The 17,831-nt window shown below is 29.6% G+C and overlaps 2 protein-coding genes across 3 annotated transcripts in view; both read left to right on the top strand.

The window, feature by feature from the left end:
* LOC117173254 overlaps positions 1-2,549 on the top strand; it is a 34,441-nt gene extending 31,892 nt beyond the window's left edge. The window contains exon 5 of the mRNA XM_033361725.1: positions 2,178-2,549. Within this exon, the coding sequence (XP_033217616.1) occupies positions 2,178-2,385 (208 nt within the window). The 3' untranslated portion in view covers positions 2,386-2,549. The remainder of the gene's footprint in view (positions 1-2,177) is intronic.
* A 10,185-nt stretch (positions 2,550-12,734) lies between these two features.
* Positions 12,735-17,831, top strand: part of LOC117172647 (protein CLP1 homolog) — a 7,893-nt gene continuing 2,796 nt past the window's right edge. Inside the window, exons 1-3 of one of the 2 annotated variants that reach the window (XM_033360760.1) lie at positions 12,735-12,982; positions 16,396-17,115; positions 17,191-17,531. In XM_033360760.1, coding sequence (XP_033216651.1) covers positions 12,893-12,982; positions 16,396-17,115; positions 17,191-17,531 — 1,151 coding nt within the window. In that variant the 5' untranslated portion in view covers positions 12,735-12,892. Of the gene's footprint in view, positions 12,983-14,841; positions 14,893-16,395; positions 17,116-17,190; positions 17,532-17,831 lie in introns of those variants that run through there. The other variant, XM_033360761.1, reaches the window with a different exon arrangement.

Here is a 17,831-nt window from a genome sequence, read left to right on the forward strand (position 1 = left end):
TTTTGCCGGACTTTTTATTTTCTTTACTGGATTTTTTTGCCAGATTTCAATGGCTCTTCCGGCTTAATTTGCCGGATTTTAATGTTTTCAAGCGGCATATTTTGCCGGATTTTGATGTTCTCTTCCAGCATATTTTGCCGGATTTCAATTTATTCTGCCGGCATTTATTGCCAGATTTCAATATTCTCTTCCAGCATATTTTTTCAGATTTTTTATTTTCTTTACCGGATTTTTTTGCCAGATTTCAATGGCTCTTCCGGCATATTTTGTCGGATTTTAATGTTCTATTCTGGAATATTTTGCCGGATTAAAATTTTCTCTACCGGAAATTTTTTGCCAGTTTTTAATGTTTTCTTCTGGCATATTTTGCCGGATTTTTTATTTTCTTTACTGGATTTTTTTGCCAGATTTCAATGGATCTTCCGGCATTTTTTGCCAGATTTCAATGTTCTCTTCCAGCATATTTTTCCGGATTTCTTATTTTCTTTACTGGATTTTTTTTAGCAGATTTCAATGGCTCTTCCGGCATATTTTGTCGGATTTTAATGTTCTATTCTGGAATATTTTGCCGGATTGAAATTTTCTCTACCGGAAATTTTTTGCCAGATTTTAATGTTCTCTTCCAGCATATTTTGCCGGATTTCAATTTATTCTGCCGGCATTTATTGCCAGTTTTTAATGTTCTCTTCTGGCATATTTGATCAGATTTTACTTTCACTTCCGGCATTTTTGTCAAATTTCAATGTTCTCTTCCAGCATATTTTTCCGGATTTTAACTTTCTCTCCTGGCATATTTTGATGGATTTTTTATTATATGCTTTACTGGATTTTTTTGCCAGATTCCAATGGCTCTTCCGGCATATTTTGTCAGATTTTAATCTTCTTTTCTGGCATATTTTTCTGGATTTTAATTTTCTCTATCGGAAATTTTTTGCCAGCTTTTAATGTTTTCTTCCGGCATATTTTGCCGGATTTTAATTTTATCTGCTGGTATTTATTGCCAGTTTTTAATGTTCTCTTCGGGCATTTTTTTCCAGATTTCAATATTCTCTTCCAGCATATTTTTCAGATTTTTTATTTTCTTTACTGGATTTTTTGCCAGATTTCAATGGCTCTTCCGGCATATTTTGTCGGATTTTAATGTTCTATTCTGGGATATTTTTCCTCTTTTGTCATACTTTCTCAGATTTTAATTTTTACTTCTGGCATTTTTGCCAGATTTCAATGTTCTCTTCCGGCATGTTTAAACGGATTTTAGTTTTCTCTTCGGGCATATTTAATTTTCTCTTCTGGCATATTTTTCCGGATTTTAATGTTCTCTTCTGGCATATTTTCCTTGATTTTACTTTTCTCTGCCGGAACCTTTTTGCCAGATTTCAATGTATTCTTCCGACATATTTAGCCGGATTTTTAATTTTCTTTACTGAATTTTTTTGCCAGTTTTCAATGTTCTCTTCTGGCATATTTTTTCGGATTTTAAGTTTCTCATCCGGCATATTTTTCCGAATTTAAATTTTTTCTTCTGGCATATTTTGCCAGATTTTAATTTTATCTTTCAGCCAATTTTGCCGGATTTTAATGTTCTCTTCTGGTATGTTTTGCAGGATTTTAATTTTCACTTTCGGGATTTTTGCAAGATTTCAATGTTCTTTTCCGGCATATTTTGCCGGATTCATAATTTTATCTACCGGTATTTTTTTCGAGATTATAATTTTCTGTTGCCGCTTATTTTGCCTTATTTTAATTTCTTCTTTCGGCATCCCAGTGGGCACAAAGTTTGACGATGTATTTACGACATCGTTACGACATCTTTACGACAACTTTACGACATCCTATGTCCATGTCGTTAAGGTGTCTTTTCGATATCGTAAATAAGTCGTATGTCTTTACGGTATCGCAAAGACATCGAAACGACATGGACATAGGATGTCGTAAAGATGTCGTAAATATGTCGTAAAGACGTCGCAAAATTTTGTGCCCACTGGGATACCATATTTGGCTACATTTTTAATTTTCGCCTGCATATTTTTCCAGATTTTAATTTTCTCCAACGGCATTTTTTGACATATTTGAATGTTCTCTTCTGGCATATTTTGCCGGACCTTAATTTTCTCTTGTCGGAAGACAAAATCGCTATTCTTAATAGTTCTAAATAAATATTGAAGATTTGGTTACAGGGTTGCAATTTTAAGCTTGGATTCGGGTGCTTATTTGAGAAACGTAAACCAGCCGCGAGGATATCTTCAAGCTTCGATAAAAAGTTTAGAAGCCTTAAAATATGTTGTGATTCCCATATATCTTCCAGAATGGATGAAGCTGAATGAACGGGATAAAATCCCTTTCATTATGAACCAAATCAGATTAAAATGTCCCACAGATTCTTAGTTAATATATCAATTAAAAATTCGAATACAAGAAACGATTTTCTTCAAAATGAGGAAAATCGAATTTCATTTTCAAACTTTTATTGAATGTACATACACACTTACTTATTTACATAATTGTAAATGTAGCGACGATAAAGAAATTAATAAATTGTGTAAAATAGTCAATTCTTCCAAATATTTTCATTATTAAAATTCGCGTTAATGAACAAAGAAGAAAAACAAGTTTTTCTTAACAAATTAGTCTAGAGCTTGCAATTCTTATCCGATTTAAGCGGCTTTTATTCAATGAAAGTTAACTAATTTTCAACAGATTTGCGAAAGCCGATTTTTTTAATAAATTTCTTTTAGCAACAAAGTTGACATTTTTAAATATAAGAACCTCCCATTTTGTTAAAACTACCCTTATTGATGAAAAAAATCATGAAATAATTTCTAATTGCTGGTTCAGAATATATTTTTAAAAAATTCTTAGTTACTATGTTTGAAAATATCAACCTAATTGTTAATGTTATAAACAAATACATATTTGAGTTGTTTCTATTTCTAAAGACCTCGGTCTTTAATCATAAATATATAATATGTACAATGTTCTATTACCTGATGACAATTCTTAATTGTTTAAATAAATTTGATAAAAAAATACATTTTTTTAATGGTCAGGTTTCCTTTTTTAACGAAATCAATTATAAATTACTGGGAAAAATCCTTCCCGTTTTTCACGAAAATTGTTTATTTCTTAAACAATGCTATATTTGTTATTTAGTTATCTAAATTTTATATTCAAACACAGATTTTCGTCAATTTTCAACCGGAAAATATTGCTTTTTTCAACTGAATTTACTATAAAATATTTTTTTATTATATCTTTCTTGTTTTAGTTTATCAATGAGCTACAACCGTTTTTTTTTATAAATAATTTGATTAAAAAGTTCATGATTTAGGCATTTTTGAAGAGAATCTATTGGTTGAAAATTGTTGAAAATTTCTAGCTGCTCAACAAATTTCTTTAAATAATTAATAAATTATTAATTAATAAAATTTGTAAAAAATTAATAAATTAAAAAATTAATATTTTGAGCTTTTAAAATTGTTTTTAAAATAAAAAATCATTTTTTTCTAATAAAGTATCATAAAGGAATGACTTACACGTAATTTAAAATTGATTCCGTTGAAATAAGGAATTGTGGAAGTTTCAAATTTACGAAAATCGTTATTTATTTATCAAATTTATTCAAACAATTGTTATCAGTTAGGGAAATTATATTCTCATCTTTATTTAAACAAAAGAAAAATGCGTTACGTAGTTTGTGAATGATCCCTTAATAAAAAGAGAAATCACTCAAAGTAGCTTTCATTTTTTTCCAGGAGGGGGGGGGGGGGGGGTACAAGTGGCACAAACTAAAGATCCGCGATGGAGAATATAATCAATAACCTACTTTTTTGTAAAAATAAAAATGATAAAAATTCAAAATCCGTTAAATTGATGTGTAAAATGTTTTTGTATGTAACTATGATTTATTTCATAATTTACAAACATAAATTTACATTTGTCTTTTAATAAAAAAGGAAGATTAAAACTTTTATTTGAAAATCGCGCACTTTTGAGGCTGCCAATTAAAAATAACAATTTATTAGTCAATATTCTAGGGTGGGGTGAGATTAGGCTGCGTCGACTCCCATGGGCGCGTTTGACCACTTATAGCGACACTAGCCCAATCTATAAGGAGGTGGCAAACTAAAGCGTATCCATGTGTTCGTGCACGTAAATGTGTATATTATTTGAATGTGTTGCATGAATTAAAATTAGAGAAAATAAACGAATTAATTCAAAATTATACAAATTTAAGACGAAAAATGTGTAAATACTGCTTCCTGTACCAATTTTCGGAATAAGTTTATACAATTTTGCAATAATTCTCCAATAAATAAAAAATTACATAACACATGAAATGTAACCTTTTTTCAACATTTTATTTATTCACATTATAATAGAGAAATGAAGTCAGTGACATCCTGGCACAGCACAAACATTTCAATTTACTTTAAATTTGTTTATTTTTCAATGTCCTGGTTTCACTTCATACGGCGAGACACAACGTTTTTGAACTTAGCAAAATTTGAAGTTTTTTGACGAAAACATAACCTCAACAAACACTAGAATGGCGGCGCCAAGATATTTTAAGAAAATATTACCCCCGCTTATGCTGTGATGAGCAGATATAATTCGCATTCTTTCCGCTACGAACAGCACCATCGGTATCATAAAATGCGCGGTTTTATAATTTGAAATAAATGAAATATAATGCGAGTACATTTGAATTGAGAATAAAATGTCTTTCGAGAAAAGATTGGCAAAGCAACAGTCAGGCAAGTCGGCATGAAGAGAAAGAAAATATCTTAAACGATAAAGCATTCTTTCTGTAAATAAAATGGCAAGACTAGTATGATGAAGGTGAACGAATGTATATTTAAGATTAAATTTTAGCATCATGTTCATTTTACGAAAGAAGTCTCGGAAATGTTAGGTTTTGATATAGGACTCGATGACAGAACTGTTTATAAATAAAAGTCATGCCTGGAATCTATCGTGCTCGCTGGATTTTCATGAAAATAGAGGGTTACTGATTACGCAATCAATAGTTGAGTTTAGGAGGCTAAGAAGAAATATAGAATTTTAGAGTGGGGATTAGGGCCAATGTATAATGAAAGAATTTATGGAAATATGGGGGAAGCTGAGGATCGCTGTGACGGCATCGAAGCTTCCGACGATGAAGTAAAGGACCAGAACAATCTGGTACACAACCGCGGCTCGTTCGTTAGTTATCTCGAGATATTAAATTAAAGTTTGTAAAGGTAAAGTTTAAAAGTCAAGATTAATAAAATATTTGTTTATTGATTCACTAATAAAAATTGCAGTTTTATTATCTTTCTTTTTAACCTTAAATTGAATTAATTATTTTTATTTAAGAAGATTTCCAGTCAAGGATTTCATCGCTGGAGTCCCTACAGTAGAGCCATCTACAAGGAGGTGGATAACTACAAAAGTATATGTGATCACACGCGCCTATGGGAGTCGACCCAGCCTGGGCGAGATAAGCATAGCTGCCCTTTTCACGTCAGTATTTAAAATCTGCTAATTCATTGCTTGAAAGTAAAGCGTTATATATATTCTACAAACATTTTTAATTAAAATTTTGTCAAGATAAAGGTAACTAAAAAAGTATATGCGGAATTAGAAACGAAAATAAAGAATAAGTGCGCTTGGCCCATATCGCCTCATGCTTGCCCAGTGGGCACAAAGTTTGGCGACGTCTTTACGACATCGTTACGACATCATATGTCCATGTCGTTAAGGTGTCTTTACGATATCGTAAATAAGTCGTATGATCTGACGATGACTTTACGATATCGCAAAGACATCGAAACGACATGGACATAGAATGTCGTAACGATGTCGTAAAGACGTTGCCAAATTTTATGCCCGCTGGGTGGGGTGGGATCAGCCACCCAGTGGGCACAAAATTTAGCTACGTCTTTACGACATCGTTGCGACATCTTTACGATATCCTATGTCCATGTCGTTTCGGTATCGTTGCGATATCGTCAGATCATACGACTTATTTACGATATCTTAAAGACATGGACATAGGATGTCGTAAAGATGTCGTAACGATGTCGTAAAGATGTCGCCAAACTTTGTGCCGACTGGGCAGACTTTGGGGCGAGATGGGTCACTTAATTAAATGACTTATTATATATTATTTGTAATTAAGAGTCTTGTTAAGTTTGAGTTTTTTAAAATGAAAACATATCTTACACATAGTTTTATAAAATTAAACGGAAAATTTCAAGTATTTAACTTCAAAATGATGCAATCTTTAATCCTAACCTCTACCATAACTAACACTACAAAGAGTAAATAAATAAACGAATTATATCCACATACATTTCAATAATTATATTACAGAAATAAATATAGCAATTTTTGTACTTGAAAATGTATATTGTTTCAGTAAAAAATCAATTCTAAAATACGTAAACTCTTAAATACTAGACTGGTTTACTACAATTACTGCATGACACTGAATTTCATGTATATTGGGGTATTAAACCGTTTTTTAACGTTTGCCGGATTTTTAAACCACAACAATATTTTTCTTATTTTTATAGCATTTTACAAGTTTTAAAAAAAATTTATTTAAGAAAAGTACACCAGAAAAACAGTGCTCTCTTATTATTTTATCATACCCATGACAGTGCTGGCACACTAGGTACAGTCTTAAGGCTAAAATGTGAACGATTTTTAGTGATTTCTATCTTCCCTAGGCTGCGCCTATGTTGATGCTTGTGTGGTAGAAGGGGAAGATCAGGAATATAGGAACATGGCGGACATGTAAATAACGAGTGAGTGATTATATTAATCACGTCTCCAAATTATTTACATTTTTTGTTTTAAACAAATTTACATTATTTTTATTTTTAAATTGAAAAAGAGAGCGATCTGTTCGGAGTAGTACTCAAGTGTTGGGCTTAATGCCTCTGTTTAAATATGTTTTTCATTTAGAATTATGGGAAGAATTATTTGCACAAGAGACATTTTTCATGTAATATCAAAAAACTCAATGCATTTTTGATCATGCGCTATTTTATGTTTTTCTATATGGCATAAAATGGTTTGTTTATGTAAATTATTCTTCCTGTAAATATAAATTAAAAAATATATTATAATTTGCATGGCTTGGGTTGAGTAGCGGGAGGAGGGGTTGCCGGAATAGAGTTGTAGTTTGTTCTATCTCGACTAGATGGCGCTATTTCGTTACTTTACTAAATTCATATTCTTTGACATGGGACTGTACGCAGTGTGAGTGCTGCTGTCATAATTTTTCTGAGAATTTTTGTCGACAAGATTAGTTTTTATGCGTTTACACCATTATTAACACCCTGCACAATCTGATAATATGAAAAATTGCATCCTAACCTACTGACTGCTACACTAAGAGGTCAGGTTAATGCACAGGAAAAGGTGGCTCATTCCGCTCCAGAACAGTGAATCATTCCGCCCCATATGACACTTTTTAGTCAAATCAAAATTTCACCTATTTTGGTTTTACAATTATATATAGATCTGTTGAAAACTTAATTTTTAATAAATGAGCTATCTAAGTGACCAATGAAAAAACATCTAATATGTGATTTTGCGTGATTCTTGAACCTGCTAAACAAATGCAAAATAACAGAATACAGGTCTTAAAATTTTTCTTTCGTTTTTTTTCAGATTTATTGAACATTAAGCGAAAAATTTTTCAAAAGAAGTTTGATCATGTTTTTCCTGATATTAATACAAAAAACATTTACAAAATAAATGATAACCTACGTGAAAATTAAGTGACTCATCTTACCCCCGATGCTCTTCCTCATCTCGCCCCACCCTACCCTACTCAGTCGGTAACACGGCTTCATTGAAAAATTATTCACATAAAGAATTAATTCTTAAAATATCTTTAACTGGAATACCTAAAAATTTTGACCAAGAAGACAATTTTTTAAACAAGGCGATTAACTTTTAAAGAAAAACCTCATGTTCTACAAAAGAAGATTTTTTTTAATACTTGAATTTTAAACGAAACAGTTGAATTTTCAATTAAAAGAGGCAATTTTTCAGCCAAATTGTCGAAAATTGAAACCAAGTACTTTTATTCTACAAAAAAGATTTTTTAAAAAATACATTAATTTTTCAACCAAACACTTCAATTTTGAAATAAAAAATATCATCTTTTAACAACAAAAGAAATAGTTTAATTTTTTTACTAAAATTATAGAATATTCAACTGAAATAGTATTTTCATTTTTAATAATAAACAAATTTATTTTCTACAAAATAGAAGCGAATTTACAATAAAATAGCTCATTTTTTAAGCAAAGAAATAAATTTCTAATATAAATTATGAATTTTCAATAAAAATATTAATTTTGATTAAAAGAGTTTATTTTTCAACCAAGCAAATTTATTTATAACATAAAAGATGCATTTTTTTTTAAATGATGAATATTTAACTGCAATACTTCAAATACCAACCGGAAAGAAGAATTTTTAAACACTGAGATTAACTTTCAAAGAAAAAAATAATTTTCTATCAAAACAAGTAGTTTTTGATTGAAAGACAAATATACATCCAACTTGTTAAATTTTGAAATAGAAATGTAAATTTCCCACCCAAAGTGGAACGGTTAAATTTTCAGTTAAAAAATTTAAGTTTGATAAAAATTAATCTTTTATGTTATAAATAAATTTGCTTGGTTGAAAAATAAACTCTTCATCAAAATTAATTTTTTTATTGAAGATTCATCATTTATATTACAAATTAATTTCTTTGCTTAAAAATGAGCTATTTTGTTGAAGGTTTGTTTCTTTTTTCGTAGAAAATAATTTTTTCAACTTAAAACGGAAATACTATTCCAGCTGAATATTCCATCATTTTAGTAAAAAATTCAATTGTTTGGTTAAACATTCTTTTTTGTTTTTGACTGAAAATGTAATAATTCAATTTTTGGTTTAAAAATTAGCTTTTTTTATTTTAAAATTCGTCGAATTCGTTGAAAGTTTAACTATTTCATTTGAAGATTCATTGTTTTAGTTTAAAACTATTTTTTTTTATTTCAAATTAAATGATTCTAGTTGAGGATTTATCATTTTAGTTGAAATTTCATGATTGAATTAAATCATTTAAATCTTAAACAGGTCTATCCATTCGAATTTATAGCAAAAACGGAAAATTTCCTAGTATTTTTTTTTTCTATTTCAGAACAATAGGTAAAACGTAAGAGAGGATTTATGATACAACTAAAATGTAAATTACATGATTAAAGTAGAAAAGTTTTTACTGCTGATTTGTTTGGAATTATATTTCAATTAAAATTTTTTTAAATTATACAATAAATATCATAGCGAATTCATGCTGCACGCGATCGGTTATCTGAAATCACATTTCAAATTTATGCATTATACTATAAAAGTAATAATAGAAGACAAATTGCAGTCAAAAAAAGATGATTCGTTTTTTTTTTGCAAGTTTATGATTTTGAGAACATAAATTTTTATTAGTAAGTTATATGCGTAGCCATGCTTTTGCTAGAATATTTGTTTTCATTGTCTTTTTTTTTTTTGATTTAGTTTGATTATAAATTCTTAGCAGAAAGAGCAATTTTTTACAACCGGGTGCAATGATCTGAATGTATGTTCCATTTCCTGAAAAGTATCAAACGTAGCTGTGTTGACGCAGAAGAGCAAGTTTTCCTTATGTTCTTCATTGAAAAGCTTATTTTCAAAACATTCACTGCATGAAAATATATAATGTCTTATAACCTCTTCTTAAGAATACTTCAAATATTTCGCGCTTCGTTGCGTATTTCCGATTCCGATTTCGTGGCGACTAGTAGAGGGGGTAAGTTGACACAACTCTCCCTATAGGAACTCTAGAAATAGCAGCCCCATGCATCGCCCCACTTTTCTGTTTTCTTACGATCCGGAGGGGAATTGTCGATTAAACTAATCCAACAGATGGCGCCATACAAAGTAGGTCTATCTTTTTCATTGAATTGCATTAAGAAAAAGCAAAAATAGTTAAAAACTTGATGCTGTTTGCAAATAAACAAAAAAAAAAAATAGATCAAAAAATAAGTTTAACTATTACTAATTATTTAAAAAAAGAAAAAGTCATGAAAATATGTAGTTTAATATGAATAAAATTTAATTTTGAGATACATTTTGGAAGCAGTTCGAACTTTATATTTTTATGATTTATTTTTCTCATATTATTGATTTTATTATTTTTTAAAGTTAAACAAAATTATTAATGTAGCTAATGAAAAAATTAATAATGACTTATATGACGTAAATTGTATATTGAGGGAATAATTCGGTAAAAAGTTAATGAAAAGACTAATAAATGCAAAAGTGGATTTAATATTATTTAATATAATATATTTATTTAAATTGGTCCGAATATCATATGTACATTTATACAGCGCAATCATTTATTTGTGGCTTAATGTTGAAAGTTTTTTTCTCGCTGCATTCAACCCATAATAATTTTATTAAAAAAATTTTATTTAAAGGAGATTTCGAATTAAATAGTTAATTATATTATTGCAAACCTCATTTCTAAAATGAACAGACTATATACTATTAAACTCTATAAACAAACGTACCAATTATTTACGCTTTGATCACTGATCAGGAAAACTTTATATTGTCTAAGATTAATGTTTAGGGACTCATAAAATACAAATAATTTGTTTATCATTCCATTTATTTGTTGGAAACAAATTTGATAAACAAATTAACAAATAATCTTATTATCGGTAAAATTTTTGGTGCTAAAAGTGCTTCACATTAATGTAGGAATTACATTTAATAACAAAAATAATTTAAAAGTTTTTAATAACTATTGTTATAAATAAATTCTTGTGGGAAAATATTATAATTTGAGATTTTTCAAGTTATTATTTCCTTCAAGTGTCAGAAAGACTTCAGGTATTCCCTGACACAATAAATATTTAATACTATTTGATAAAGCATAATAATTTCAATTTTTGCAAATACATTAGATAAAGAAATTCAAAATTTTGGTCCATTCGCATATAAATTTTTTTTTACACTGGAAATATTTTAAGCTACGAATATAAATAAATAAAATAAATAAAATAAATAAAATAAATAAAATAAATAAAATAAATAAATAAAATAAATAAATATTTTGTCACAAGAATTGTTAATAACAGTGGTTATTGTTAACTCTTCTAATATTTTTGTGACTAGCAGTCATTCAATAGCTTAATATATTTCCAGTGCAAAAAAAAATTTCTATGCGAAAGGGCAAACATTTTAAATTTGTTTATCTAATTTGTTTGCAAAAATTTACATTGTTATATTTTATCAAATATTATTAAATATTTATTATTTTAAGGAATACCTGAAGTCGTTCTGGCCATTAAAGGAAATTATAATTTGAAAGATCTCAAATTCTAATATTTTGACTCAAAAATTGTTTATCACAGTGGTTATTATAAAATTTTAAATTATTTTTGTTATTAAATGTCATTCATACATTAATGGGAAGCACTTTTAGCAAAAAAATTGTTTACCGATAATAAGACTTTGTTCATACTTGGACTGAAAAAATTATTAATAAAAAAATAGAGGAGACAAAATTTCGGAGAGTCAAGATCTATAGAATTTAATGATCTTTAATTTAAAACAAAAAATTCAAAATAGCAAGAAAATTGAAGGCTCTGGACATTTTTGAATGAAAAAAGTGCATTTCCCCTAACTGTGTGTCATGAGTACAGTATGTTCGTTTCTAGATTTTAATAGCTTATAGTCTTTTTATTTTAGAAATAAGGTTTGCAATAATATAATTAACTATTTAATTCAAAATCTCCTTTAAATTAAAATTTTTAAATAAAATTATTAGGGGCTGAATGCAGCGAGAAAAAAGCTTTCAAGATTAAGAAACAAATAAATTATTGAACTGTATAAATGTATATATGATGTTTGGTTCAATTTAAATAGATATATACATTATAGTAAATCCATTTTCTCAATTACCTTTCATGTCATTGACTTATTTCCAAATGATTCCCTTAAAAATTTTAATTACAATTACCACTACTTTTTAAAAATATTTCCTTCAAAACTTGAAATTTTTAAGATTTTAAAGGAACAAAGATTCTTTACTTTACAACTTAAGTTGTAGTCTTACATATTCTAATTATTATTATATTTATATTGGATATAATTAATATAATTTTCATTGAGATCTGTAATATTATAAATTTTTTTATTAACTACATTAATAATTTTGTTTAAATTTAACAAGTAATAAAATCAATAATATGAGAAAAATAAATCACAAGAATATAAAGTTCGAACTGCTTTCAAAATGTATCTCAAAATTAAATTTTATTCTTATTAAACTACATATTTTCATGACTTTTTCTTTTTTGAAATAATTAGTAATAGTTACTCTTATTTTTTCATATATTCTTTGTTTTTTAATTTTTTATTTACAAACAGCATCAAGTTTTTAATTATTTTTGCTTTTTCTTAATGCAATTAAATGAAAAAGACAGACCTACTTTTTGTGGTGCCATCTGTTGGCTTAGTTTGAACGACATTTCCCCTCCGGATCGCAAGAAAACTACTACTGCATACACGTACACGGTCGAGGCAGGGGGCTGATCTCTATGAAAGAGGAAGACTGCCAGGAGGCAAGGTGTGAAAACGCCTTTAGGTTACTTGTTCTTCTGTTTTTTTTTTTTTTTTTGACAACACAACCTAAAAATGTCAAATGTGAAATTGCGGTATATACGAATATCGTCCTATTTACTGTCTAATATGTTATATTTTTAGTTGACCCTGTTGACTCTCAGCTTTTTTCCAAAAATTCACAAAAAAACTTACCTGAATAATATTTTGTTACCGGTAGTTTTGTTGCATAAACATTATGGAAGATCTGAAGCGTGAGTATAAACTTGAAGGTGATTTTGAATTACGTTTTGAAGTAGGATCAAGAAGCGGAAAAGTTACTTTAGAGGTAGGTAATATATTCTTTTTTAAGTTTCTCTTTCACTTTTTAGGTATTTTCTTTAATTACTTACATGTTTGCCTGTCGGCAGTTTTTTGTTATTTTTAGGTTAGAAAATATTTGTTTTATTTGTGTTAATTAAATTTAGGGTAAATTTTTAGCATGTTATTTTATGCTCATAATATAAACGCTTCTGGTATAATAAAGGCGACGCATCGTATAAAATTCTTGAGAATTAAAACAAGCAATACTTCTTATATCATATGCCAACATAACCTCAAAATTTAATAACAGTTTAAACATCAAATAAAGGAAAACTAATCTTAATATTGCCTTGAATTACAAAAAAGAAATCTAATCTCTTATAACAAAAAATAGATTTCAATCGTCATTTTCTTTTTAAAAGTAGGCTAGACTTTAATTTTCTCTTCCGGCATATTTTTCCAGATTTTAATTTGTTTTGTCGGCATTTTTTGCCAGATTTGAATCTTGTCTTCTGGCATATTTTTCCGGATTTTATTTTTCTCTGCCGGCCATTTTTTGTCATATTTCAATATTCTCTTTCGGCATATTTTGACGGATTTTAATTTTCTCTACCGGCATTTTTTGCTAGATTTTAGTTTTCTAAAATGGAATCCTATCTAGTATACCAAAAAATATTTTTGGTCGTCAGCTTTTATTTTAAAATAGTTATGCATATGTATAGTATTTTTTTGTCGTCCTTCGCAGAGAAAAGTGGTAATTGTGATCCGAATTAATTCAATATTAAGTCATTTTATTCTTTGCTGGCATATTTTGGACTTCGTTAAATTTACGTTTTGTTATTATTAAATAAACTATTTATTGATATGAAAAATTATAAAATCTCATTCGCAAAGTAGTAAAAAGATTTTTTAAATGTACAAAATATTCCATTTGTAGAATATATTCAAGAGAATAAAATGAGCCTGTATTGAATAAAATCGAATAAAAATTACGCCCTTATTTGCGATGCACAGTGGTTGAAATCCGGAATTTACTATTTTAAAAAAAGTCTGCAACCCACAGCTTTCATTCGATTTAAAAATTAAAGTTTGTACATTAAAGATCATATAATTATGAAGAGATAAGTGTAGCGTGATTTTTTATTTAAGCTTTCTTTGTATTTATTTTATTTAAATTTGAAAAAAAACTGGAATTACGGAAATCTATGACAAATGGAAAAACATAACTATCGGATTTTTCTATAGAATTTTTTGACAAAACGTTGAAAAATTGCGTTTGCTTATTCAATTTGTTTATGCAAATAGAAGAGTTAAACTAAAGACAACTATTCGTAGGCATCCTATTTCCTTGACTCAGAAATACTAATATTTTACTTTTGTTTATATAATTGCCTTATAACAATAAAAATTGTTAAAAATCAAACATTCTTTGTAGCTAAGCCTTTCCGGTAATGCATATATTGGCAAGGTTTCATTAAAAACCAAAGATTTTATGCACAAACATTAATATTTAATAATAATTATTATACTTAAGTCTCTCCGGTAACGCATTTATTAAGAGACTTATTTCAACAACCAAAGATTTTAAGCGAAAATGGAAATATTATTATTTGTAAAAAATAGCTATTATTATTAAACTTATTAATTTTTCGTTGTGAAGCCTCTCTCCCGCAAGGCATTTTGAGGCAGACTTGTATACAAATTCAAAGATTCTTCTAAAAAATGAAAAAAATGTCTTTTGTTTATCTAATATGTTTTTAAATTATAAATTGTATGATATTTTTACACAGCACAGCGCTACCGTCTAAGCGCACATAGTCAATTGAGTATTTCCATTATGCCATAAAATTTCAAAATGGCCGAACACCTCAGGCATAGCACTCGTGTTTTATACATTGAATCGCATGCAATGTACTCGTCGAGAATGAATTAATGGTTTTCTTTTTTTTTTTTAACTCGTACTTTCTTTTTTTATTGTGGATTATGCGAAAAAGCATGGAAGGGACCATGGAATGTCGTTTCATAAATTTCCAACTATTATAAAAGAAAAAAAATGTTGAACCGACCAGGTGGAGCCTACAATTTTCAGGAAAAAATAGATTTTTGGAAAAAAAAGACCTGAACAATGGACAAGTGCGACTAAACGTGGTCCTTTGAGTGGGTCGCAGATAAGAAATGCAATAATTTGCTCAAACCATTTTATACCGTTTAAGAAAAAATAGAAACAACCAGTTCTAACCTTGAAATTAAATGGCCTCATTTTACTTAATACATACGAACATTAAATATTTTTGAAATACTTAGAAGTACTACGGTTTTCAATAAAAGTGTGAATATAGAGAAAAAAGTGTTTACTTTGATAATTTTTACGTAATATGAAAGTTTCGAATGTTTAGGTTAGTTCACGTTACCATTTGAGAATTTCATTTTACGCAAAAATAATTAAATCAAACAGCTCTTCCCTGTGCATACTTTAATCTAAAAAAGTGTATTGCTTAGTGTTTCTAAATGATTTAATTCTAGCATTTATTCAATAGAGTGAAATGATTAGATTTTTAGGTTAGAGCTGGAGTCCAACAGCCTTCCCGTTACAATTTGCTTCAACAACATGTATGGCAATATATGAGTGGGTGACAATGAATCAATCTTTTTTGATAAGTTTTTTTTCAATCATTTGTTAGGACGTTCAGCTGATAAAGATAGAAAACAATAGCTGCTTTGTGGCTGCAAACTTCCCTAAGACCAGCTACACAAGTGCAATGAGTAGCTAAAAAAGATCCAATTGGATCTAATGCAATCCATGCTTTTAAATTTGTTTAATTTATTCCTCAAATTCTATTCCAAATTCATTCATTCAACCTCAAATATAAAGCATCTGGCAATATGTTTAAAATTGCATACTACTTTTGAAGTAAGCGTTATTATTAAATAAATACCAAATTTAGTGACACATTGCAAAACAAAATATACTCCAATATAAATGAATCAATGCAGCTAATGAAAAATGATCGTGCCAATACTAACTTTACCACGCACTAAACAGTTGTCATCTACCTTCTTGCACTCCGCGTATTCAACAATCCGGTTTCGTAAAAGTTGAAAGCATTTAAGCTTTTATAAGCTACAACATCGATGTCACTCACTACGGGTACATCACTGGAAAAAGCCTCAATTTTCAGATTGTAGAGATCTGAATTGCCAATTGCACTTAGTTTATCACAATAAAGGACCTTCACTTCACCAGATAAGCTCAATAAGTATTCACTAGACATTTTTAATTTGCCAATAAACACCATTCTTTAACTAAGATGTTATGTGCGAGATACAATGCTTTGTTATCCCTGAGGTGTTCAAACATTTTGAAATGACGTCACAAGCTTAGTGGCTCATCAGGTTTTTTTGGAAAAAGGTACATCCTTAATGTATTTTTATTTTTAGTTAAAATCTGGTTTAGCAGAAGTTTTTGGAACCGATCTTGTAAAAAACCAAAAGTACGACTTTTTCCCCGGATCAAATATCGCAGTTTTTAGCTGGCAGGGATGCACCCTCGAACTCGAGGGCACCCCACATCTAGCATACATTGGCAGAGAAACTCCGATGCCAATTTATTTGAATTGCCATGCAGTTTTAGAACGCGTACGCGAGTTGTCCGAGAAAGAAGATTCAAAAGGTCCAGTGGCGATGGTCGTCGGTCCGTGTGACGTAGGAAAATCGACAATCTGTCGACTACTAGCAAATTATGCTTTGCGAATGAGCCGAACACCATTTTATGTGAACCTCGACGTGGGTCAAGTCGAGTTCGCAGTTCCTGGAACCTTAGGAGCATTATTGCTAAACACACCAACGAGTGTCGAGGAAGGATTCAGTCAAGAGGATGGACCTCTCGTTTTTCATTTTGGTTACGATTCTCCTGAGCGAAACGATACTCTATACAAACACTTGATCACAAGGGTAGCTGAAGTCTGCAATGACCGCATGAAAACCAACCAAAAAGCAAAACACTCTGGGATTATTATCAACACCTGCGGCTGGACACAGAAGGAAGGATTTAGGGTATTGGCTCATGTAGCTCAGGCTTTTGAAATAAACGCAATCCTTGTAATTAATGATGAGAAACTTTACAACGATTTACATAGGGAAATGCCTCATTTCGTTCAGGTATATTTATCAGACCCCTGATCGTTTGACTCTGAAGGTTTGCTGAGTTATTATTTGATTGAAACTTGATTGCAGGTAGTTCTTTTGCCGAAAAGCGCAGGTGTTGTCAAGAGAGACCAAACCCGAAGAGCCGAAGTAAGAAATTCTTCGATCCACAAATACTTTTACGGAATTCCGAGCTCACCATTGCACCCGTGCAAGATCAAAGTTAAATTTGACGATGTATCTATCTATAAAATTGGAGCTCCTTCCTTTTCTTCTACTAGCTCGTCACTAAGCACCAGATCAACAAACATGACGAAATTGGTTCCTCTTCGACCTATACCTGAGATGAGAAACCACTTGCTTTCTGTATCCTTTGCTAATTCTGATGAAGATGACATCGTGCAGTCGAACGTTGCTGGATTTTTACATGTGTAAGTATAATTTTAAAACAATCCTAAGTTAATGTGCAGCCAATAAATTTCAGTTAGAAACCGAATAGAAAAACAGATTAAGATCCACATAGGAAAACATGTATTGCATTGTGAGTACCAAATACACAGCACATCAGATCCACTTCGCAAATCACTCATCACCAAATAAATCATAATTAGAAACTGTAAAGACGGTAAAAAAAAAATTGAGCTGTGACAGGGATATTATTCCTTATTATAGTCAAACATTTAGCTGAAAACGAACGAAGGAATTTAGAAAGATCCCTGGATCAGCGAAAA

The sequence above is a fragment of the Belonocnema kinseyi genome, chromosome 5 (genome assembly GCF_010883055.1).
Source record: "Belonocnema kinseyi isolate 2016_QV_RU_SX_M_011 chromosome 5, B_treatae_v1, whole genome shotgun sequence".
Taxonomy (NCBI): Eukaryota; Metazoa; Arthropoda; class Insecta; order Hymenoptera; family Cynipidae; genus Belonocnema; species Belonocnema kinseyi.